The sequence below is a fragment of the Rasamsonia byssochlamydoides genome (assembly GCF_041956645.1).
Source record: "Rasamsonia byssochlamydoides strain NRRL 3658 unplaced genomic scaffold VTN77scaffold_53, whole genome shotgun sequence".
Classification (NCBI taxonomy): Eukaryota; Fungi; Ascomycota; class Eurotiomycetes; order Eurotiales; family Trichocomaceae; genus Rasamsonia; species Rasamsonia byssochlamydoides.
This window is the reverse complement of record NW_027192436.1, coordinates 42685-67231: the sequence shown is the minus strand read 5'-3', so window position 1 is coordinate 67231 and position 24547 is coordinate 42685. Positions and strand designations below refer to the sequence as shown.

At 50.2% G+C, this 24547-nt stretch overlaps 8 protein-coding genes across 8 annotated transcripts; 5 read left to right on the top strand and 3 right to left on the bottom strand.

Annotated features, from left to right (window-relative positions):
• Positions 1-138: 138 nt before the first annotated feature.
• Positions 139-1401, top strand: VTN77DRAFT_6836 (uncharacterized protein; the record flags this gene model as incomplete). The annotated part of the gene is made up of 2 exons (XM_069423158.1): positions 139-291; positions 355-1401. 2 exons carry the CDS (start codon positions 139-141, stop codon positions 1399-1401), a joined length of 1200 nt encoding a protein of 399 aa, XP_069275854.1.
• Positions 1402-2552: 1151 nt separating this feature from the next.
• On the top strand, positions 2553-3035 carry VTN77DRAFT_6835 (uncharacterized protein; the record flags this gene model as incomplete). Its single annotated transcript, XM_069423157.1, has 1 exon — positions 2553-3035. One exon carries the CDS (start codon positions 2553-2555, stop codon positions 3033-3035), a length of 483 nt encoding a protein of 160 aa, XP_069275853.1.
• A 586-nt stretch (positions 3036-3621) lies between these two features.
• On the bottom strand, positions 3622-4182 carry VTN77DRAFT_6834 (uncharacterized protein; the record flags this gene model as incomplete). The annotated part of the gene is made up of 2 exons (XM_069423156.1): positions 3622-3964; positions 4103-4182. The coding sequence occupies 2 exons, from the start codon at positions 4180-4182 to the stop codon at positions 3622-3624; spliced, it is 423 nt and encodes a 140-aa protein (XP_069275852.1).
• A 1432-nt stretch (positions 4183-5614) lies between these two features.
• On the bottom strand, positions 5615-7269 carry VTN77DRAFT_6833 (uncharacterized protein; the record flags this gene model as incomplete). The annotated part of the gene is made up of 10 exons (XM_069423155.1): positions 5615-5666; positions 5738-5820; positions 5897-6242; positions 6307-6487; positions 6538-6575; positions 6639-6743; positions 6796-6853; positions 6941-6970; positions 7033-7057; positions 7141-7269. 10 exons carry the CDS (start codon positions 7267-7269, stop codon positions 5615-5617), a joined length of 1047 nt encoding a protein of 348 aa, XP_069275851.1.
• A 2371-nt stretch (positions 7270-9640) lies between these two features.
• Positions 9641-10327, bottom strand: VTN77DRAFT_6832 (uncharacterized protein; the record flags this gene model as incomplete). The annotated part of the gene is made up of 3 exons (XM_069423154.1): positions 9641-9725; positions 9779-10107; positions 10163-10327. The coding sequence occupies 3 exons, from the start codon at positions 10325-10327 to the stop codon at positions 9641-9643; spliced, it is 579 nt and encodes a 192-aa protein (XP_069275850.1).
• Positions 10328-11935: 1608 nt separating this feature from the next.
• Positions 11936-15207, top strand: VTN77DRAFT_6831 (uncharacterized protein; the record flags this gene model as incomplete). Its single annotated transcript, XM_069423153.1, has 3 exons — positions 11936-12139; positions 12194-12534; positions 12594-15207. 3 exons carry the CDS (start codon positions 11936-11938, stop codon positions 15205-15207), a joined length of 3159 nt encoding a protein of 1052 aa, XP_069275849.1.
• Positions 15208-16598: 1391 nt separating this feature from the next.
• On the top strand, positions 16599-18978 carry VTN77DRAFT_6830 (uncharacterized protein; the record flags this gene model as incomplete). Its single annotated transcript, XM_069423152.1, has 10 exons — positions 16599-16625; positions 16692-16752; positions 16823-17067; positions 17138-17244; positions 17313-17547; positions 17645-17738; positions 17792-18306; positions 18372-18656; positions 18711-18828; positions 18896-18978. 10 exons carry the CDS (start codon positions 16599-16601, stop codon positions 18976-18978), a joined length of 1770 nt encoding a protein of 589 aa, XP_069275848.1.
• A 585-nt stretch (positions 18979-19563) lies between these two features.
• On the top strand, positions 19564-23396 carry VTN77DRAFT_6829 (DNA-directed RNA polymerase II subunit RPB2; the record flags this gene model as incomplete). Its single annotated transcript, XM_069423150.1, has 2 exons — positions 19564-23168; positions 23234-23396. 2 exons carry the CDS (start codon positions 19564-19566, stop codon positions 23394-23396), a joined length of 3768 nt encoding a protein of 1255 aa, XP_069275847.1.
• Positions 23397-24547: the final 1151 nt, after the last annotated feature.

Genomic DNA, 24547 nt, shown 5'->3' with positions numbered 1-24547 from the left:
ACATCCCCACCGGCTGCCAGCAGCCCCTCATGGCGCAATCGTTTCCTATCTTAAACCCACCGTACCCTCTCTTTATCACTCTTTGTCACTCTTTCTTTTTGATCATCGTAATCTCGTGGTGTATTTACCTGCGACACCATGACCCATCAAACAGCCCAGCCAGCCACGCTCGCTCTGCATGCCGACGATGTGCTCAACAACGTCACGGATGTGGCTCCGCCCATCCATCTGTCAACAACATTCCGGTATTCCGACAATCCGGACGAATTAGCTCCAATTGCAGATCTGTCAGTATGTACGGGGAAGATGTGCAAGTGACGAGTCATGAATTCTGACTCGAATGATCGTCGGCAGGAAAAACCAGAGGATCAGGACCCGAAACAGCACATTTATTCTCGTATCACTGCTCCCAATTCGACCCGTTTTGAGACCATCCTTTCTGCCCTCCTGAAGGGAAATGCTATCGCTTACTCGTCTGGTCTGTCGGCAGTACATGCGGCGCTGGTCATGCTGAACCCGCGCCGTATCTCCATTGGACACAACTACCATGGCTGTCACGGCGTGATCCAGCTGATGTCTCGTCTGACGGGACTGCAGAAGCTGGATCTGGATTGCCCGGCCGAGGAGCTGCATGCAGGCGACGTGGTCTTACTGGAGACACCGCTGAACCCTCATGGAACCGCGTTCAACATCGAGTATTACGCCCAAAAGGCGCACTCCCGGGGTGCGTATCTGATCGTGGACAGCACCTTTGCGCCCCCGGGACTCCAGAATCCGTTTGACTTTGGAGCCGATATGGTGATGCACTCCGGCTCGAAATACTTTGGCGGGCACAGTGACGTGCTGTGTGGGGTGTTGGCTACCAACCGCAAGGACTGGTATGAGCAGCTGTGGGGCGATCGGGTGTTCCTGGGCAGCGTGATGGGCAACCTGGAGAGCTGGCTGGGTGTGCGCAGTCTGCGCACCCTGGAGGTGCGCGTGCAACGGCAGAGCCAGAATGCGGAGCGGCTGGTTGCGTATCTGCACACGGCGCTGCATGCGGAGCAACCGGCGGCGGACAGCGATGAGGCTGCCGTGCAGAAGGTGCTCTACCAGATCAACCATGCCAGTTTGCAGAAGGAGGATGCGGAGTGGTTGAAGAAGCAGATGCCCAACGGGTATGGACCGGTGTTTTCGATTGTGTTGCGAAGGGAGGACTGGGCTCGGAAGCTGCCGAGCAAGCTGGCATATTTCCACCATGCCACCAGCTTGGGTGGAGTGGAGTCGTTGATTGAATGGCGGGCGATGACGGATGCACGGGTCGACCGGAGGTTGTTGCGGGTGAGCATTGGACTGGAGAACTGGGAGGATCTCCGGAACGACCTGGTGGGAGCCTTTAAGGCGTTGCTTGAGGCTGAGTAGATTAGACAGCTTCGATATAGAGCAGACGACGTAATACCATTAAGACAGATAGATGCTGTCAGAAGCAGTCCAATTGCATCGATTACTAATCGGTCAACCATGTCCGTAACGACAGCAAGTGTATGCTATATACCTATCCACCTGCGGATACATAAATAAATTATATACGTAGGAGGAAGAATCGAACTACCAGCTGGGTTCGGATGAGTTTTTTTCATATGCCAATATAAATCATTCACAAGTCCTTTCCAGTACATGCGACCATAGGGTGTGGAAAACAGGGCTTCCCGTCCGCTCAGCCGTACTTAAGCCACACGCCGGCTGGTTAGTAGTTGGGTGGGTGACCACCAGCGAATCCCAGCTGTTGCATGTAGTCTCCTTTTATTTTTATTTTTATTTTTATTTTTATTTTCCTATATATACCTTAGGAAGAGGTAGTGTACTTACTGACTGCAGTGCAATCATTAGACTCGTTCTATCTACCCCGCGTGTTGTGGACGGAGCCCCGCACTGGCCTGATGCATCACCAATTCAATTGATCTGTAAGCTCTGCCTGATAACAGTTAGGTAGTAAATAATAATAATTAGCTTGGAAATACGTAGGTAGGTAGGTAGGTAGGTAGGGAATTCGGTCATTACATATATGTATTCATGAAGGTAACCAACCAGCGGACGAGCTTATCAAGTTGGTCAAGGAAGGTTAATGTTAATTAGAAAGAGCAAGACCTTTCCGTCTATCTACTCCCCTTCTTCATTTACCTGACTTCGAAGGAGTTTCAGTTTCAGTCCCGTACTGTACATTACACGCATATTTACTGTTACATACAGGACGGACTTCTCGCGTTCATCATCATCCATTGGATGCAACTCAACTCGACACAACTCAACCCAATCGATTTCATTCGATTCCCCGCATTGTCGATCGCATCATATCGCATCATTGCATCTCCATCCTTTATTCATTATTTATGCGCCGGCAGAGCAATCAGATCTGATTGATCCAATCCAGTCCAGTCCAGTCAATACGATTGATCGATTATCTCGACCTGTCAGAGATAGGGGCAGAGATAGAAGAAAGGCAGAGAGAGCCGTCCGTCTCCACAGTGCGGTGTCTCTGAACAATAACAGCGATAACAATAACAAAGAACGACATGAGTGAAAGCAATACCAACAAGGATAATACTAATACCAGCGCAAATCAAAATAACAACGACGATACCGCCACTGCTGCTACTACAACCAGCATGCTAGCCCCAGCCCCAGCGCTCTCTCCACCTTCTTCTTCCTCTTCTCCACACACTACAGAAAATCATCCTCCAGCTCCAGCTGAACCTAAAGCTACTGGCACCTTTCAAATCCACTACTTCGCCTCCGCCGCCTCCTACACCAAAAAAGACACGGAGGCGTTGCCCGCGCCGCTGCCCCTGCGGCATCTCTTCAGCCTGCTGGAGGAGAAGTACCCAGGCATCCGGGAGAGGGTGCTGCGGAGCTGCAGTGTTAGTTTGGGGTTGGAGTATGTTGACGTTGACGAGGAAGACAATGATGGAGATGAAGGTGGAAGTGGAAGTTCACGAGGGATTGTCATTCAGGCAGGGGATGAAGTCGGGATTATTCCGCCGGTTAGTTCGGGGTGAGTTTACAGATATCTATTTATCAATGATCGTGAGAGGAGTGATGATGGTATTCTTTTTCTTGCTGTTGGGAGAAAAGGGGAAAAGAAAAGACGAAATCGACGACTAGCGGGTATGAATATGAATAGGGATATGAATTTCATCGATTTACGAGTATAATGTATATAGATATAGATATATACTATACTATTCACACTGGCTGTACTGTACCTAGCTTATATGATGATGTAGTCAGTTAGGTTACTACGATTCCAAATTGTGCCTTGTCCATCTATGCTGTACTGGTAGAAGAAAGAAGAACAGCGGATAATCCCAAAACAGAACACACAGAAAGAAGGAGGAAAAAAAAACAAAAAGAGATTGAGAGAGAGAGAGAGAGAATTTATTCCTTTTTCTCGTTGTCTACAACTACATACAAAGGACTTCATCTCACCATTCATCAATATTCATATTCATTCACCTCACAAATGCAATCCGTAGATACATAGCAGACAGACAGACAGACAGACAGACAATCCTTCCATCCATCTTCCTTTCTCTCTCTCTCTCTCGTCTTTCATAATCAAAACTACCTTCTATCTGCCATCAGTTACAACTTCGCCGGCGGCCCCGTCTGAAACACCGCCCCCTTCGGCGCCACCGCCGGCTGCCAACGATACGCATCCTTCGCATAGATCTCCGCCGATGGCTTCCAGTCCTTTGCCCCCTCGAGCAGTGCCGTGCGGATCACGTACTTGGACGGGTTGACAACTTGGTGGTGGTAGACGTGGGCGGTGCAGTTGGAGCAGTAGTAGCAGTGCACCGGGTTGCCGGAGTCGCCGTAGTAGGTGTAGGTCTTCAGCTCGCCCTTGTCGAGGCGGAAGTCTTCGCGGGGGATGATCTGGTTGAGGGTGTAGTCGGTGCCGGAGAGGTATTTGCAGGTGCCGCAGTGGCTGGGTGGCAGTTAGTATGGACGTATGTATGGAAGTATGGAAGTAGCGAAAGTAAGTAAACTAGCTATCTAGCGTAGATAGCCAGCTAGTGTATAGACAGGCATCAGGTATAGATAAATGTGTTTAGGGGATACATACCACAACACATGGCTCTTATCCTCCAAGCGGACCGTCCATTCAGTCTGTTTGCAGTGGCAGTGGCCTTTGACGAGGGACATGTTGAAACCGTACGAGTGTATTACGAAATGCGTATGTAGGATAAGATAGTAGATTGATAGGTAGGTAGGTAGGTAGGTGGAAAATGCCAATCAACAATGATCCTGACCCTGACCCTGTTTGATGATTGATTGATTGGCTGGTTGATTATTTGACAGATGAATGGAATAAACCACAAGGTCCTTCTTCCTTCGGCGTCAATCAATAAATAGGACCGATGGACGAGAGGAGGGGAAGAGAGGGGAAACAATATTATTCCGTTAGGTATATAATTGTCCCCTATGTCCTCTCAACCGAGGGCAAGGACTTCTCCCCTGCATACTTAACTTCCTGCAAGACAACGCCTTGCAGGATAAGTAATACACGATCCCTGCTCATTCTATCTGTCTCTCTCCTCTGTGTCTCCTCGCTCTCCACATCTTCCCCGCACTGAACTCACTACTCACTTGCGCAGTATTAGCGCCACGGTTCTACCTACCTATATAACCTGGGTAGATACCTTGTCGTTTTCGGCTGTGTCTCCTTCCCCGCTCGAGCGATCTAGATCGATAAGACAAATTGATTGGCTTTAAGTTTGGTTGATCGACGAGGAGCTATAATTAGTTACCACATACCCCATGGTATACAATACAATACCACTCCATAACGATACATACAGTATGATGACAGCCCTATCACTCGTAGATTATTACGCCATATATATATCAGAGTCAATCTCAGCCAGTTGCTCTGTCAATCAGTCAATTTGGCCACCTATGTAGCCATTGATGTGAAGATCTATCTGTTAAAAAAAAGATGAAGAAGGAGAAGGAGAAGAGACCTCAACCTACCTAAGTAAAGCACTCATGTCCATACCTATGTAATGAGGGACATGCTGATATGAGGGGAGCAGTCGGTAACTTATAACTTGTGGGGTAGTATGCGGGTAGTATGGGGCCCCAGGGTATGGGGTAGACTAAGTGGAGTAACTTCTATATATGTACCCCCGTAGAAACATACTGTATGTACTGGATTGACTAGATCATCAATTTATCATCCTCAGACTAGTATTATTGTGATCGTTATATTATTATTTTATTTTTTTTCCTTACGAGAGACAAATTCAGTACAAATCACCAATTGTGAAGGGAAACAAAAAAAGAATATTGGTCAGGTGACTCAGGTCATATCGATCGATAAATATAGGACAGAGTACTCCATATGGACGGCTTCTCCGCATCAGATCCGGTCACTAGACCTCATAACTAATGCGGCCAGCAGCAGCCCCAACGACGTCAGCTGCATACATGCGGGGAAGTGACCCAAGTATGGTACTGTACGTACAGTACGGAGTACTTCCTACAGAGTACATACCTACCTAGGTCATACTAACTGAGAGTGTCGCAGAAACCTTTAGAGAGAAAATGGAATGGTGGTAGATAGATATTAATATCATTATTTCCCAGACTTGCTATCATGCTCTGGTTTGCGTCCATAGACAATCACCCTATATCCCACGGGACGACACGACATGGATTAGAAACTGCAATTATTATTACTATATATTGCTTCACTTACACCTCGTAGTAGATCCGCTGCTCGTCATCTCGCAACACCTCCTGCGTCTTTCGGATAAAGTCGCGTGCTTGATCGGCGGTCCACTGTCGCTGTCAGCAAGCACATCTACAAAGACCTATTCTCCAGCTGAATTTTCTAGCTTAGCTGCAACTGGCATACCCCCATATACCTCGTGCTAAGAGCCATAATCCACCCTTCCATACCCACTTCCCAGAATTCGCGATACCATCGTCCAATCTCGCGCAGTCGCGGATCAGACGACGCCCACGACCACCCGATGGGCCATTTGAATCGTACCTCGCAGACGTCCTCGAAGCCGGCGTCTCGCATCGACTGCTGCATGGTGTCCGCGATGAGCCATGATTTGCCCGTCTTCGCGCTGCACTGCTTCCAGAAGTGGTACCACTGGTGGAAGATCGATAGCGAGGCATCATCCCCTTCGAAAAGACTGTGCGGGTTGAGCGACATTTCTGCCTGTTCGATGTACCCTCCTGGGACGAGATGGCTGAGATGTACTTCCAGTCAGATCAGACCTGTTGGTTGGTTTGTTCTGCGCGAAAGGTGCTTACTCAAAGCTCTGCTTGTACAAAGCCGACCAGTCCGCCACGCTCCCGAAGAGACACCGCATGTGGATGAGGTCGAAGGGAGCACGGCCTTCGTCGAGATAGGTCCATTTCGAGCAGCAGTCGTCGACTTCGAGACGCAGGTTTGGTCGGACGGCGTCTTCCCAGATGGGTGAGAGGTCGGTTCCTAGGCCTCGACTCAGAAGATCGTTCCTGCGAGTAATAGAGGCTGCTCACCTAATATTTCTGCATCTGGATATGCGTCTGCAAAGTCACTGTATAACTGTCAGGAAAGAGCATTAGACAGAAAGAAAGAAAGAAGACAGCCAGCCGCGTACGTCGCCCACAATGCAATTCCCGTTCCAATATCGAGGACATTTCGAGGATTCGACACCGGAGCCAGGAACAGCTTATCTTCCAACGTCAGGCAGAACAGATGGTGCCTATTAACCCCGTTAGCTCAGCAGACTTCTCTATTCTTGGCTGGCCTCCTACGTGATCGCTTGGTGATACGCATCCTTGTCGTCGTTTGGGCCCCAGTAGGAGCCTTCTCCTGCGGACAGTAAGCTATGCATGTACCAGCACAAGAATCGACGTGAGGAATGTACGGTACGAATGATATCGACGACCGTTTTCATACCGGTAGGATCTGGCCGGCGAGAGGAGGACTCTGGTTCTGTCTGCCGTAAGCAACAGTTCCGACTTGACAGTCCATAGATAGATATCGCTTACGAAGAACTGTCATCTTTGTCGTCGTCTGAATGTGAATATGACCTGGTATGATTCTGGAGATCATCAGTTATTTCCTTAAGGTCAGGTATGAGGCTTCTGGATCCTCACGCTAGAAGGCTGCCTCGGAACTCGCGCCGTCATCCGGGATTGCTTCTGCTTCGAAACCATCGAATTCGAATGCGCTTGACCAGGTCGATGTCGTTGGTCGATCTCACGCTCACTCTCACTCTCACTCATTTCAAGTCGTGAGGGCCTTTGAACCTCAACCACTGCGATGAGCGAGGTAAAGCGGACTAATCTGGTCGCAACGTCTAATTAAGTAGCCAGTGAAGATATCGACCGTCGTAGAATATCCCAGGATGTGTGTGTGGATGAGAATCCCGCTCTGATGAAACGAGAAGAAAAATAAGATGATGATGACGACGATGATAATAAAATCTTCAGCATCCTATCCCAAGTGACCTTCAGCTTTATACTAATTTATATATCCGTGAATCAACCGTTCTATACCAAGGACTCGAGCAAGTAGGTATCTGTACACGGCCAGTATGGAAGAATCTCAAACAAAACCATGTACAGAAACGTCCCAACGCAGGAGAGAGAAGGGATGTTGAAACATAACTGTCTTGTCTCTCGACTTTTTTGTAGAGATGTGGTCGCAGATCCTACCGATTAGGGAATTCGCAAGGATCCCACCACACCTCCATCCTGGCGTTGATACATAGTTAGGTAAGCCTGCAGGGCTTCCAGAACATACATGTGTGGTAGTAGTATGTATGGATGGATGACGGCCTGTCCAGACCATGGCAACAACCGTGTGGTCTTAAGTCAGCTGGCAGGTGTCATGTCATGTCTCAGATGGATGATCCCACACATTCCAGAACGCAGGTAGGCGGTGGGGACAAAACGAAACAGCAACCCCCATACTTAACTTCTGCACATTTCATTGTTTCATATAGACCATTTTGTTTCTGGATGGGGAATCCAATCCCTGTGGTTGCTTGAAGGAATGATTGACACAGGTTGGGACGGAAGATCTGCGCCGCATTGCTTCACTATGAATACATGCATGTATGATGTGCTCTGTATGTAGATGTTAAATTTGTTATCACCAGTCAGTCACCACCTGCATAGCAACAAGCCTGCTGCAGTTGCATGTAGCAGAGGGCTAGAGAGATAGCAGAAGGCATGTGTCAAGTCACGCATGTCATGCACGAGGAAACTACACACACCCACATGCTTTGCTCTCACGAGGCCAAGTCAGGAGAAAAGAAATGCAACAAAATATGATGTAATGCGATGCAATGCACCTACCTACCTATCTGATGATCTGATGATTGCTAATGACTTAGTTAACCTACAATGTACGAGGATGGTGAGCTGATCAAGCAAATGCGTTATGTATGTTGACATTAATAGTAATAGTAGGCTGCCAGGTTGGTTTCCCTCTGATTCAAATTCTAAGAATAGGTAGTCTAGTCTCTGGAATTTCTTCCTCACCTAAATTACGTTGCAGATTCAGGCAAAAAGACCTGCCAAGGCACATGATTCTTCCTGGTCTGCATACATGGAGGTAGTCCTCCAACACATTATCATTTTTTTTTCTTTTGCAGTATCTAAAATACCTAGGTTAGGTACCTAAATCCTGATCAAATGGCAGTGAATGAAAAATGAAAATTGTCTTTCCGTCTTTCATTGATACCTTCATTCGTTGTGCTCTCTCCAATAGACATCGACAGACATGGACGTAGACATAGACAACAAACCTGACTGACCTCCTATAACATGAAATTCCATTTTTTTTCTTTTAAAAGACTGGTCATCATCGAGTCTCAAATGTTATATCATTATACATAACTATTTAGGTTAGGTACGTTAGCACCTAGCTAATAAGTTCTACAGAGGCAGGTAGGTCGAGAATGCGGACTCTGCGGTTACTAGTAGAACTAGTCGCTCCTCCTATCTAGCTAGAAAGAAAGAAAGAAAAGAGTTTGTATTGTATATTGTATAGCATGTGTTGCTTTGTGATTTTCTTTGTCCGTCTCTGTCTGTTCCTTGGTCTTGATTATCCCTTTATCCCTTTGTCTTTTCCTTTTCTCTCTTGCCTTTTTGCTTTTTATCTACAGAAAGGCAGTTCCATGTCTCACTTTATTCGAACGTATTCAATTAGTATTTTCAATTGCAGAACCCGCTGTATTTGTATTATGTTCATTCCTGTAAATCTTTCTTTCCCCCCCCCCCCCCCCCCAGATTTTCTTTGTATATTATTATTAGAAACACAAGAACAAAACACTAGCAACCACCAACGCCCGTCCAGCGCCTAATTAAATCAAAATCGAAATCGATAAGAAAAAAAAAGCAAAACAAATATCATTAGTAGGCATGATGGTAAGGATATGCCTATTCATTAGGTGATCCCAAATCAATTCCAGCTCTTGGCTGAGCAGACTTGTGCTAGCCAAAAAAGAAAGAAAGAGACAAAATAAATAAAGCCACCTGCGTATATTTCGCTTTCCTATTCAATTGATAATCTACCGCCGATAAGTCGTTGAGGCAAGAATAGCATGTCGACACGACCGTAAAAATAAGCGTATCCGCTAGCTGTCTTTTAGCTGTCTGCCTTCGCAGCCGCACCGGCTTTCTTCTGACGCCACAGACAGACGCTGCAAAAGACGGAGAAAGCGAACAAGATACTAGACAGAATTAGCATGACCAAAGTGCAGGAAGGTGAGCTAAAGCTGCTTACCACAACGCAATGCTAAGCCCCCAGATAGCCTTCATCTCAAGGCAGACCGCCTTGGAGGCGCCGATGAAATCGCTGTAGACGATCGTCCCGCCCTCCTGGTTCAGGTAGTTGCCCAGATTGGTGGCAAAGGCGTATGCGGACGAGCTGCTACCGGTCAAGTCGCCGATCACATTGCAGTTCAGATACGAGAGCGGCTTGCCGACGACAACCGCTACCACGATGACGGCAATCAACAGAAGACCGTCCATCGCCGTGTTAATCAGAAACGGCAAGATGTCGTCGATGAAGAGGATGAAGGTGAGTGCGCAGTAGAGAACGGCGATGCAGGTCTAGGTAGCAGTTATGTCAACTCCGGCATTATCAATTCTGTCTAGGGGAACTTACCACACTGATCACTCCAACGAGCACATTCGGGGGCGTCAGATTATTGGAGACCATCTCGGAGATGAAGTTGGCCGTCATCCCGATAATCGCAATGAGGGACACGCCCTGGAAGAGCCGGACAATCTGGAAGGTTGCGCCCAGCGCGCCGTACTTGTTTGCAGGCATGTCGGCGGAAAGAGAAACCAAATAATAGAATCAAGAAAAAACTTGGATGGATAGGACAGGTCTCGTTCAACAGGTAAATAAATGCGAATTGTCTGCTATCACGAATTCAACCAGGTTCGGTCTTTACTAAAAGAATGTCTTGCCAGAAGAGATGGAAGGAATGCTCTTTAAGGAAAGAAAATGCTGTTTAAATAACCGATACTGGAATGAAAGAAAGGACAGAATAGAATTCCTAAGAGATTTTGCCGGGTAGTGATTGCTGAACAAAGGACAGGACCCAGACACTGGGGATATGCTGCTTAAGTATTCAAAGGAGCTATGTGAATCAGCCTCCATAATAAGCTCACTTATCTGTTTCGTCGTACAACCGCTCAGACGAGTAAAAGTACAGTACATACTGTTAAGTCAAGTATACAGTAGCGATGTTGAAGCTGATCAAGCGCCCAGGCGACCAATCAGCGGGCGGGAAGTATAGCGACTAGAATGCCGTCTCCGCCCTGGCGCTTACATTGTAGGCGCGGCATCTGCTACGGCTCTTCCTATCCAACAGGTGCTTCCGCATGAATGAAACTGATACACCCGGATACACCGTCCGGACGGCCGTTCTGAAGGTCTAGAATTTGATATTCTTTGCAGGAAATGATCTTCCTGTGTCGAACGCCTGGAGAGGGTCGAGACCATCTGCACTGCCACTTCAAGACGCATGACTTTTTGCTCGAACTACATTCTCCCTGACAGGTTAGAAATACCTGCGATACGCTGTCGACCAGGGGAATTCGAGCCGTCAATACAGTGTCCAGCGGCAAGCTGCCACCTAAAATATCCAAGCTGTTCCAATGAGACGTGAAACCTCACGAAGGAACCAAATGTCCAGCCTCACTTCCAGAAACACTGTGTGTTTGGCAATGGATCTGGAGGTATGCAAATATAACCCAGTGAGCAGGATAAGAGCTAGAGTCCAGACTTTTGACTCCCACAAGCCTGCTACCAAGACACCAGAAGCTGAATGATGTGGAGATTTGATGCAGTATCTGGAGACAAGTCGGATTCGAGCCTTTCATGGCTTTGTCTTGTCCTTCATCAGTTGTCATTTCAATGTCCATTGCTGTGAATTAGCTTGTTGCTATCTGTGCAACAAAGGAGAGGTATAGTTAGAACTGGACAATTGGAGTATAAAAGAGAAGAAGAAAGGAACAAAACGAAAAGAAAAAAAAAAGGCAAGAAAAACAGGATTTCTTTCAAAGCTTTATCTCAGATGAAAGCTTTCTAGCATGACTGAGTGCATAAGGCCTCCATCGTCAGTCGGATTGCTACCTTTCTTGCCCGGCGAAAAGGTCTTAGTGTTGATCTCCGAGAAAGGCGGGTAATTTCATGATTTTCTAAAGTTTCGAAGCTTGCAGAGATATATCCTAGCTGTAGACTCATTAGCAGTGTCCTGTGTTGGGATAGTTTTAGGTGTACACCATAGTCAAGGCGACTTCAAGTCTCACCGCCTTCGCGGTGAGAGATATGCCGGCAGAATCGAAAATTCGTTGCGGGCAACCTGCCGGCTCAGAACAAATTGTGACCACCATCGAGTTGCTCTGCAAAAATTGATGCAATATCGGAATGGTTCCAAATGCGCCATGGATGAGAGGTTCCCGGCGCCTTGCTCTTCACCAGTCATCCGCGATGCAGGCCTACATCTGCACTCGCTGCCTCCGGTCGCAGAAGCGCTCCGTGTCGTCCATCGCTGCCCTATCAATCCGATCTCGAAGTAGTCGCGTGTCTGGCAGCAATGTTCCACAGCGTGCCCTTCACCTTGACCAAAAGGTTTCTTGCCAAATGTGAATTTTCTTGAATTTGCCTTGCTGACTTCTTGTCTAGGGACCTCCTCTAACTTCCCGCAATGTGCGGTCGGCCATTGACGAGATCCTTTTGAAGTCCGAATTCGAAGAGAAAAAGGACATCCGAGACTATCTCCGCAAGTGGCTGGAGCGCCAGGATAACTCTTTGGACCCAGTCCGTGGTCCAGGCACGACGAATCCTCCAGGGAAAACGCAAGAATGGGTGGGAAACATGTTGAACGACAGCCGCGAGGCCTACGACGCCGGAAGCGACAGGTTGCGCGCTGACGAGGAAGACAGCTCCGAGTTCTCGACCAGCATGGATGAGGGGGGTGATATGAAAGCTTTTCTGGAGCCAGGTGACTTGGTCGGCCTTCAATCGTAAGCTGCCCACCCGTCATATCCTGCCCTCCCACGCGCTAACGATTGGTATTATATAGTGCTCATGGGACCATGACCATGGCGATCTACATCCGCTCCGTGAAGAAACAGCAGCAATTCTACACGACCAGAGGAAAGTGGCGCATCGCGTCTAACAAAGATCTGGACTATGTCCTGAAAGGGTTTGCTCCGCGGGAACTGGTCCAAACGTTGCATCCATACATGCCTGATGATATCGCCGAGGTCAACGCCGAACTACAGTCCTTCCTCGAAGGGGGCGTACCTCGCCCCGTCGGTGCTCCTCTCCTCCAGATGCTACAGAACTTCGAGGACGACGTCCGAAAATTTTACAGGGAGCATCCCAGCGCACTGGACAACATATACGATCGGGTTGCTGACGAAGATGAGCGCCTGGAACTCACTATTCGGGAATTGGCTGCCAAAGCTTTAGGGATTGACGACTCAGAGTTAACTCCCGCCATCCTCTTTGTGGTTCACAGGGCCGCCACCCGGTATCCTTTTATTATCGATTACGATCGGACATCGGTCTTTACGGACCATTATCTGGTGCAGCCAAAGCGGGTCTCCAAACTCATCGAGACAGTCGGGAAATGGGTTCGGGAACACCAGGAGCATCTCGTTAGAGTTGCTATGGGCAAAGAGTCGAACTTCAAGGATCATCCTTTGCAAAAATTCATCGACAAGGCCCAGCGCTTGATTCGCCAAAGCAGAAAGATGCGGTCTCCCACGACGATGGCCAACGTGGGCCCAACCGCGCAAAGATTCTCTCCTTCTGAGACAAAGGACGGCCGAGTCTATCGTGAAATTCCAACGGAGAAGTTCACCGACACCGATCGGATGATCATCGAATACCTGCAGCTCTATTGCATCCCCCCACGACGGATGACTTCGGGCATCATGAGATACGCCGGGGCTCACATCATGCGATCCACCGGCATGTACAGCGCTCTGCCTCTCTACTCAGGATCCGTGCCGCTCCTCCTTCAAGAATTAGGCGTGTTTGCCCCGTGGGAGAATGTCAACCTGTTGGACCAGACTCTCGCCCTGCCGGGCCACGGGATATCGCCTCGCACAGACAAGCTAACCGAAGATGTATGGAAAGAGGGTGATCGACTGAAGGTGGAAGGTGTCAAGGATGTGATGCAGGATCTGAGGATCGACTGGGGAGAGTTACCGGTTTACTGTGTGGACGATGTTGATTCCAAGGAGATTGACGATGGTGTGTCTTTGGAGAGCATTCCCGGGTCCAGCGACACTTACTGGCTTCGCGTCCACATTGCAAATCCGACTGCCTTGCTTCCTCATGACCATATGATCGCCAAATACGCTGCTGATCGTTTGCAAACGTTATATGCTCCTGAGCGCACGTATCCCATGTTACCGGAGTCGTTGACGAACCATCATATCAGTCTGGCTCCCGGTCGCCCGACGTTGACCATCAGCGCCAAGATCACTACCGACGGAGAGGTTCTGGAGACCAATATCGTCAACGGGTACATTCGAAACGTCATCTATCTGACTCATGACAAACTGCGTGAGCTTTTTGCTTCCGGCCCTAAGAAACAACCCAAGACATTTGTCGTGGGCGGAGAATTGCCGCGGACGACGCGAAAAGGATTGCGAGAAACATTAACCGAGGAAGACAAAAGGACTTTCCGCACTATAAGACAAATCATGCTTGGCTTTAGGGATCAACTGAGAAAGAATGGCGGGTTCGCATGGCCTCAGCCCATAGAGACATCTCTGACTGTCTTCAGCGGGACACGACCCCTACCGAAGCATCGGCTGGGCGTTGTTGAGCGCGGGCGCTATTTCCTCGGAGACCCTGTCATTGCGCTCCAGTGGCGGGACTATGACCCTCACGACGTTCCCGATCTGACCAAGGAGAATCTCATCTCGACCGTCATGAATTTCGCGTGCTGGGTCACCGGGCGATGGTGTGCCGATCGCAACATTCCTGTCGTCTATGATGGGACGTGGTTTCATCCCGAGTACCCCCGACTCACCAACGAAAACATCTCGCAATACGGAGGAAAGAATTGGAATTCCTTTTCCCCTCCCAAGGGTATTTCTTCGTCCAGCGTGCTCCACCATGATGCGCTGGGCCTGGATGCCTACGTTAAAAGCACCAGTCCGTTGAGACGATACTTCGACATGCTGGCCCATTACCAGATTGAGGCAGCCCTGCGCTACGAAAGCCAACATGGTCGGAAGTTCGATGCCACGCAGGATCCGTCGGTCTTACCATTCAGCAAGGACGAAGTGGACAAAGCGATTGAACGGGGGCGGTGGCTTCGTCCTCGGATAATGAACACCAATCTCGCCTCAAACCAGTTCTGGGCCTGTCAGCTGCTCTTCCGAGCCTTCTACTTCAACGAGTGCGAGTTGCCAGAGACGTTCCCCTGCGTGGTGCACCAGCCGCTGTCGCACATCACGCTGGCGCAGACGGAGCACCTGGAGGGGTATGTGGCCTACAACCTCCCGTTTGGCGTTCGGTGCCAGCTGCTCGTGCCGAACAACTTCAAGGAGGAGATCGACATGCTCAGCATTGTGGACGCGAAGATCGTTGCGGTTGACATGGGGCGCGAGGTGGTCATCATGGAAGCAGTTCGGCTGGTCAAGCATTTTGAGAGAATTGGTGATTGGGCTTGATGCAGCCGTTTTCAGATTATATTCGCATTTCCTTTGTGGGTTCTGTGAAATTGGAATATTCATCGATGCACCGAGTAGGGAGGTATTGCCCGGGTTGAAAAAAATTCGTATGCATGTACCATATCGCTCATGTATTTATATCTGCTGGATTATGACTATGTATCATAGACTCAATTCTCCAATTACCAGTTTGACTGAAGTCTTTCCAGAATGTTATCATTCGTATGAGTAGTCTAGTCCGTCCCGACCCGATGAAGTATCAAATATAAAATATATTATACAGTACAAAAGTCATCCATCCATCTCCTCTCATCAAGGATAGCAACTCTTTGGTTTGCTTCTTTCTCCGAACGAAACACCATCACCGTCTGTCTCTATTCAAAACCACTGCACTGGGATCATGACGTTGAGACGGTCGTGATCGTGATCGTGTTCGTGTTCGTGTTCGATTAATGGAGTCGTTTCATTCACAGACTGGAATGTGCAGAAGAAGAAGGATCAGCTTTTCGCTCGGATGGAAAATGTCGAGAGACAAGAGGTTAGGTAGGTAGGTAGGTAGCTAGCCAGCTACTCCACAGTCTGAAGTCGGAATCGAAACAACGACTCGACGTGGTTTCTAAAACTTACGGAGGAAGAAGAAACTCGCTCAAACTGCTGTGCAGGAACGCAACTGCGGCCTGTATATGTCCATAATCGTCAGTTTCAAGCACACAGCACATAAACAGCTGAAATAAATCTCCACCGATAGTATAAGTAAAGAGTGAGGGTGGGAAAATTAACATACACCAAAGACCAACACACTCCTCACAATAGTCGCATTCTCAGACGAGGTCAGCTGCTTGTATGCGGCGCTGAAGAAGCCTTCCTGGTGCCGGCGGCCGGCGGCGGAGGACTGGACGATAACGCGTTTGGGAGCCATGGCGTGGACACACAGGGATCACGGATTCAATTAATGGAGGAGAAAGATTTGTTCTGTTAAATTGAATGGATGGACGTCGTTGTATGGATATCTACCGTCGGAAACCGGAGTGTCTACAAATCTTTCCGACTTTTGCTTGCGGGTGCAGCTAGCTTGGCGTCATGGATGGATCTTTTTTTTTGCGCTTTGAGCTTGCTTCGGCGGCCGGAGTGCTTTAGTGACAGTTTCAACTATAGCAACGAAAGACATGTGAGGCGTGAAGAATAAGGGGGGAAAAAAATATTCTGTTATAATTGAGAGTTGATATTTCTTTCTTTCTTTTGTTTTTGTGCAGACGGTTATTCGAGTCACACAGTACTGCAGTTCTTAATCGTCGCTGCCGGCGGCGCGCTGTCCGCAACCTCATCACATCTATCCCATCCGCGCCGCGTCGTAGCCTCAGCATTCCCAACACTCCACTGCACTGCACATAATGACGAGCATTGATGAGATTTTCAAGGTATACCCATAACCTCCAAGTTTTCATTTCTCACCAAGTAACCATTGCTAACCTGTACATCTACAGAAACCCGCAGTCGTGGGCTCCGGATCCGCCAAGCGCAAACTAGAGCCCATTCAAGATCCCAGTACGCATCCCCCCTATACACTCTTCATGCATGCACTTGCGCAACTTGCTGACGTGACGCCGACCAAAAGACGAACTCTACAAAGCCGCCAAGCTAGGCGCCAACGGCGATGTGAAAAGCAAAGGCAAGGCCCCCGCCGTGGAAGACGGAGAGGAGGAGGAGAGCGAATTCGCGGGCCCGGAACTCCCGCCGGATTTCGAGGAGGATGTGCCCGATGATGAGGAGGGTCGCTTTTTCGGCGGAGGGATGGCGCGCGAGACGGCTCAGGCTATGGAATATCTTGATCAGCAGGAAAAGGAACGAGGGGAGATCGCGGTAGGTGGAAAGAAGAAGCAGTCCCATTGCGCGGTGCTGATCCAGACTGATACGAATGACCGTTCTGCAGCCGGAGAAAATTGACGCCGCCTGGGTGCGCCGCCTCGCGCTGACCTTCGAGAAACGGATATCAAAGAACGCAGAGCTGCGCGCCAAATTCGAAAATGATCCGCAGAAGTAAGTTGAAAGCTGAGATCGGATCCAACCAAGCCGGCCTAGGAAACACTGCTGACCGTTGTTGTCAGGTTCATGGCATCAGAAGCCGACCTCGACACGGAGATCAAGTCCCTCTCGATCCTGTCGGAACATCCAGAGCTATACGAAGAGTTCGCGAAGCTGGGTTGCGTGGGCTCGTTGGTGTCGCTCTTGTCTCATGACAACACCGATATTGCTATCGATGCGATTCAGATCATTAGCGAGTTGACGGATGAGGATGTACAGGCTGAGCAGGAGCAGTGGGATAGTCTTGTCAATGCGATGGTACGGGATATATCCTGTCCAAGACCTTTTGTCTCCTTTTTACCTTTGACGTTCCCGGCTTTGGCGAATTACGCAGTGCTAACGGCTTTACAAACAGTTGGATGCCGATTTGATAGAGCTTCTAGCGCAGAATCTCTCCCGTTTAGACGAATCCAACGACGCTGACAAGGCGGGAGTTTATTATATTTTAAGTGAGTGTCATACATTAATTATCTTACATCGGCGACTTGCTCACACTCCTCAGATGTATTGGAAAACTTGGCCTCTCAAGCATCGATTGCGGAAAAGATCGGGCAAGACGCCAGCATCATGCCCTGGCTCTTGTCTCGTGTACAGCAGAAAGAAACTCCCGTCAGCCAGAACAAGCAATACGCTGCCGAAATTCTGGCAATCCTGCTACAATCGTCCACGCAAAACCGGAAGAAGTTCGCCGACATGGATGGAGTCGACGTGCTTCTTCAGCTTCTCAGTGCCTACCGGAGGCGCGACCCCGAGAAAGACTCGAATGAGGAGGAGTATGTGGAGAACCTGTTTGACTGTCTCACCTGTGTTGTGGACGAGGACGAGGGCAAAGACAAATTCGTGCAGGCAGAAGGGGTCGAGCTGGCGCAGATCATGCTCCGAGAAGGCAAACTCAGCAAGCAACGCGCGTTGCGGGCTCTCGATCACGCCCTTTCGGGCCAGGGAGGCGGTGCCGGCTGCGAACGGCTTGTCGAAATAGCCGGACTGAGGACGATTTTCGGCATGTTTATGAAGAAGGTAAGCCCTTCCAGCCAGCTGAAATGATATATATACACTATTTGAAGCAAGCTAACCCATCGCAGCAAGACAGTGAGACGATCGAGCATCTCCTCGGTATTTTCGCCTCCCTTCTGCGCCTGCTTCCAGGAGGTTCTGCGGCGCGGATCCGCACCCTGGCCAAATTCATGGAGAAGGACTACGAGAAGATCCAGAAACTGATCACCCTTCGCCGCGAATACGCCGCCCGATTAGCGCCTGTCGAACAGGCGATCGAGCGAGAGCGCCGGGGCTTAGATGAGACGGAGCAGGAGGAGTTAGCTGGTGAATGGCTCTCACGGCGTCTCGACGCTGGCCTCTTCTCGTTGCAAGTATGTGAAATCCCTAGAGATTTGTGTTTATAACTTGCTCACAATATCATCCAGACCATCGACGTTATCCTCGCATGGCTTGTAGCCGAGGACGATGGCGCAAAGAGTAAGATCTCGTCTCTCCTGGCTGATCGGGATGAAGACCTTTCCCTCATAAGGAAGACGTTGCAAGGTAAGCAACTATTGTTCATTCTGCCTTTTTTTTTTGTTCGGCTGATCTAACGTTCTTTTTTTTACAGAGCAAATGGATGGTCTTGGCGACGAGGACCCTGGCGAAAAGGATCTAAAGGACATGCTGGGAACTTTGATGCAGTTTTTCTAATGACACATGACACCGTCACTGCGGTATTGATGATAGTTATCCTGTATTATAGAATTTATGCCTAATTGCAAGCTGCATATCTGAATAAAGCATCTCTTTGTGACAATGCAAGACTGTCCGTTCATCTAATAATAATGGTTCTTTGTAGATATAGTTGTAGAGTACCCAAGTAGGTAGTTGTAAAGGCAACCTGGAGTAGAGCCCGTCACGTGACTGATCCACTAGGCGAACTATACCATATCTAGACTAGCGGGTTAGGCGCTGTGGCGACTGGCGGCTCTGCAGCTAATTCAGGAAAGGGCCAGCCAGAACTCGGGGATCAAAGCAAGCACCTCCATCCTTCCAGCTTCTTTTCACCACCCATCCCATCACGGCTGGCTGGGATCTCACCTTGCCATCCTCGCGGGATTCTCACCACCTTGTCGTGGCCGTCTTATCTCGACTGTGAGTGGGGGACTTAGCTGGTGAGGGATCTCGCCTTGACTGCGTTGCGACCGGCCGAAACTCGATCTTTTCTCCGAGCGCGACGCGCTCCGTTGTTGTGGTTTTCTCCAGTCGTCGACAGCTCGCTTCCACTTGCTCACGATGGCGGAATACGACGAGAACTACGAGGAGGAGTACTACGAGGATGCGGAGGAGGGGATCACGTCCGAAGACTGTTGGACGGTCATTTCGTCCTTCTTTGACTCCAAGGGTCTGGTGTCCCAGCAGCTGGACTCCTTCGACGAGTTCATTTCGTCGACCATGCAGGAACTAGTGGAGGAGCAAGGCCAGGTGACGCTCGACCAGACGATTCCGCCGTCCGAGGATGAAGTCGACCCCGTCGTTCTCCGCCGCTATGAGCTCAAGTTCGGCACCGTGATGTTGGCCCGACCCTCCATGACGGAAGGTGATGGAGCGACGAGTATCATGTTACCCATGGAGGCCCGCCACCGAAACCTTACCTACGCCAGTCCTCTCTATCTCGGAATCACGAAAAGGATTACCGAAGGCCGCGAGCGCCTGATCGCGGATCGCGACGATGAGGAGATGGGAGAGGCCGATGAGGAGCGGAAGGCTAGAGGCACATACCTGCATTGGGAACAGAAGGAGCTTCCGCCAGACCAGGCCGAAGAGGAGAACATCTTCATCGGCAAGATGCCCATCATGCTGAAATCCAAGTACTGTATCCTCAAGGATCTCAGCGAGCAGGCTCTCTACAACTGGAACGAGTGCCCCTACGATTCCGGCGGTTACTTCATCATCAACGGAAGTGAGAAGGTTCTGATCGCTCAGGAACGGAGTGCTGGAAACATCGTCCAGGTCTTCAAGAAGGCACCGCCCAGCCCGACCCCGTATGTCGCTGAGATCCGAAGTGCTGTAGAGAAGGGCTCGCGGATCCTGTCGCAGCTGACTCTGAAGCTGTTCGCGAAAGGCGACACTGCCAAGGGAGGATTTGGTCCGACGATCAGGTCGACGCTGCCTTACGTCAAGACCGACATACCCATCGTGGTCGTCTTCCGAGCCCTGGGTGTGGTGTCGGACGAAGACATCTTGAATCACATCTGTTACGACCGAAATGATACCCCGATGTTGGAGATGTTGAAGCCATGTATCGAAGAAGGTTTCGTCATCCAGGACCGTGAAGTTGCCCTTGATTTCATCGCCAAGAGAGGATCATCCCAGACGAGCATGAACCACGAGCGCCGTGTGAGATACGCAAGGGAGATCATGCAGAAGGAATTCCTTCCTCACATCTCCCAGAGTGAAGGAAGTGAAACTCGGAAGGCTTTCTTCTTGGGCTACATGGTCCACAAACTGCTCCAGTGTGCCCTGGGTCGTCGGGATGTCGATGACCGTGATCACTTTGGCAAGAAGCGTCTGGATCTGGCCGGTCCACTGCTTGCGACTCTCTTCCGGACTCTGTTCACTAGGCTCACAAGGGACTTGCAGCGCTATGTGCAGCGGTGTGTGGAAACTAACCGCGAGATCTACTTGAACATCGGTGTCAAGGCCAGCACCTTGACGGGAGGCTTGAAATATGCCCTCGCAACCGGTAACTGGGGTGAGCAGAAGAAGGCGATGAGTTCGAAGGCTGGTGTGTCACAGGTGCTGAGTCGCTATACGTACGCCTCCACTTTGTCGCATCTCCGTCGAACCAACACCCCCATCGGTCGTGATGGAAAGATCGCCAAGCCCCGTCAGCTCCATAACACGCACTGGGGTCTTGTGTGCCCTGCCGAGACACCCGAAGGTCAGGCTTGTGGTCTGGTCAAGAACCTGGCGCTGATGTGTTACATCACCGTGGGTACGCCCAGCGAGCCCATCATCGACTTCATGATCCAGCGCAACATGGAAGTACTGGAGGAGTTTGAGCCGCAGGTTACGCCCAACGCAACCAAGGTGTTCGTCAACGGTGTTTGGGTCGGCGTACATCGCGATCCTTCGCACCTGGTCAGTACGATTCTCTCCCTTCGCCGGCGTAATATGATCTCCCATGAGGTCAGTCTGGTTCGGGATATCCGTGACCGGGAGTTCAAGATCTTCACCGATGCCGGCCGTGTCTGTCGGCCGCTCTTTGTCATCGACAATGACCCGAAGAGCGAAAACTGCGGAAACTTGGTCCTCAACAAAGAGCATATCCGCAGGCTTGAGATGGATCGGGAACTCCCACCGGATTTGGATCCGGAGGAACGCCGAGAACGGTATTTCGGCTGGGATGGTCTGGTCAAGTCGGGCGTCGTCGAATATGTGGATGCGGAAGAGGAAGAGACGATCATGATTGTCATGACCCCCGAGGATCTGGAGATCTCCAAGCAGCTCCAGGCTGGCTACGCCCTGCCTGACGAAGGCGGGGATCCGAACAAGCGTGTCCGTTCGGTTCTGAGCCAGAAGGCTCATACCTGGACGCACTGTGAGATCCATCCCAGTATGATCCTGGGTATCTGTGCCAGCATCATTCCCTTCCCCGACCACAACCAGTCCCCTCGTAACACCTACCAGTCCGCTATGGGTAAACAAGCTATGGGCGTCTTCCTGACCAACTTCGACCAGCGGATGGAGACGATGGCCAACATCTTGTACTACCCGCAAAAGCCACTGGCCACCACTCGATCTATGGAATTCCTGAAGTTCCGAGAGCTGCCTGCCGGCCAGAATGCCATCGTTGCCATCGCTTGTTACTCAGGCTACAACCAAGAAGATTCCGTCATTATGAATCAAAGCAGCATCGACCGCGGCCTGTTCCGCAGCTTGTTCTACCGCACCTACACCGAGAGCGAGAAGATGGTTGGCTTGACTGTCGTCGAGCGGTTCGAGAAGCCGATGCGCTCCGACACCATCGGTATGAGAAAAGGTACCTACGATAAGCTCGATGACGACGGTATTGTTTCTCCTGGTGTTCGTGTGACCGGTGAGGATATCATCATCGGTAAGACCGCGCCTCTGGCACCGGAGTCCGAGGAGCTGGGTCAGCGAACGAAGGCGCACACGAAGCTGGACGTGTCCACCCCGCTGAGAGCCACTGAGTCGGGCATTGTCGACCAGGTCCTCATCACCACGAGCAACGACGATCTGAAGTTCGTCAAGGTCCGGATGAGGACGACCAAGATCCCCCAGATCGGCGACAAGTTCGCGTCTCGTCACGGACAGAAAGGAACGATCGGTATCACTTACCGACAAGAGGACATGCCCTTCACGCGAGAGGGCATTGTCCCCGATCTGATCATCAACCCGCACGCCATCCCGTCGCGTATGACCATTGCCCACTTGATCGAGTGTCAGCTCAGCAAGGTGTCGGCGCTGCGTGGGTTCGAGGGTGACGCCACCCCCTTCACGGACGTGACGGTCGACTCCATCTCCAGACTTCTGCGCGAACACGGCTACCAGTCGCGTGGATTTGAGGTGATGTACAACGGGCACACGGGACGCAAGCTGGTGGCGCAGGTGTTCTTGGGTCCGACGTACTACCAGCGTCTGCGGCACATGGTCGACGACAAGATCCACGCCCGTGCCCGTGGGCCGACGCAGATCCTGACGCGGCAGCCGGTGGAAGGTCGAGCCCGAGACGGTGGTCTGCGGTTCGGAGAGATGGAACGCGACTGTATGATCGCCCACGGAGCCAGTGCCTTCTTGAAGGAGCGTCTCTTTGATGTGTCGGACCCGTTCCGCGTGCACATTTGCGATGACTGCGGGTTGATGACGCCGATTGCGTAAGTTCCTTTATACATTTTAACGCCCTTTACTTTGCTAGATGACTAACATGCTCTATGTACAGGAAACTCAAGAAGGGACTGTTCGAGTGTCGCTTGTGTAACAACAAGCACCGGATCTCGCAGGTCCACATTCCTTATGCCGCCAAGTTGCTCTTCCAGGAATTGGCGGCCATGAACATTGCGGCCCGCATGTTTACCAACCGGTCCGGCGTGTCCGTGCGGTAGATGCAGTGAGGTGGTATTCGCCAGGCATCCTCGCGGCAGCACTTCATCCCCGAATTTTTCCGTATACATTTGAATATTTGACCTTGTTTGAATCTTCCAGTTACAAATGGCATGATCAGGCATCTGAGGCGTACAGCGTTTTTTTTTATTCTTCTAGTCAACCCTATACTTGTTGGTGAAGACGTGGGCGAGACGGCAGGCATGCTCGCAAGTTCTAGGCATGGTTCTATTACTTCAATTGCGTCGATAGTTTATTTGGTATGAAAGATATCTCACTATTTTGCCTCCAGCCGATTTGATTTGGGAGATGCATTGAGGACAGGACTGGTGCATCCTGCTGGTGGTGACGCTAGATAGGTACTGTGCTTTTAGGAAAGAGTGCCATAGACGCATCTTGGCCATGATTTCTGTGAGATAAGGTGTCATTGCCATGAATTAGTTCGGCAGATAAACCGGTTTCTGCAGGATATCACCCTGATGCTATGAGAACGGCAATGTTCCCGGCCATCCACGATGGTCGTGAGGTAGGTAGGTAGTAGTAGTGTTGGTATAAAAATAGCTAGTCATGCCATGGCTGCTACTACTGCATATGATATCCTCGATCATGCGACATGAGTGGTGCTCTGTTTCTGGAGGGGGCTCGTGGGCGCCTAACGGAGCAACGTCGTTGGGCGATCGACTTCCCCTCTTCCATAATAACAATCACTAACACAGACAATCAATTAATTCATTCGATCCTTCTGATCGTCACCTTTGTCCTCCCCCTCCATCTGCTTGCTCTCTCCACCTCCTTTTTTCGCGCCAATCATCCCCACGCATTACCCGCCCATCAACATCCCCCGCCATCTATCCGCCATCATTGGCAGAACAACCTTCTCGATCGGTTCATCAAGTCTCCTGTCAAAGCGAGACTACTGCAGAGCTTGCGGGTGCGGACGAGGCCCACAAGGCTGGATTCATCAACCAGCGCTCAGCTGGACGCGCGCAGTCGGCCGCAGCGAATCTAGAAGCGACATCAACCATGCTCCCTTGCCCAGGCTAATTCCTTTGACTTTTCTTGGGCTTTGCCATGTCATCTAGCTCTACTGCAACTAGCCAATTTAGCCATGGAGGAGCAACACGATGGATGTGCCTGCTGACTCCACCACCAT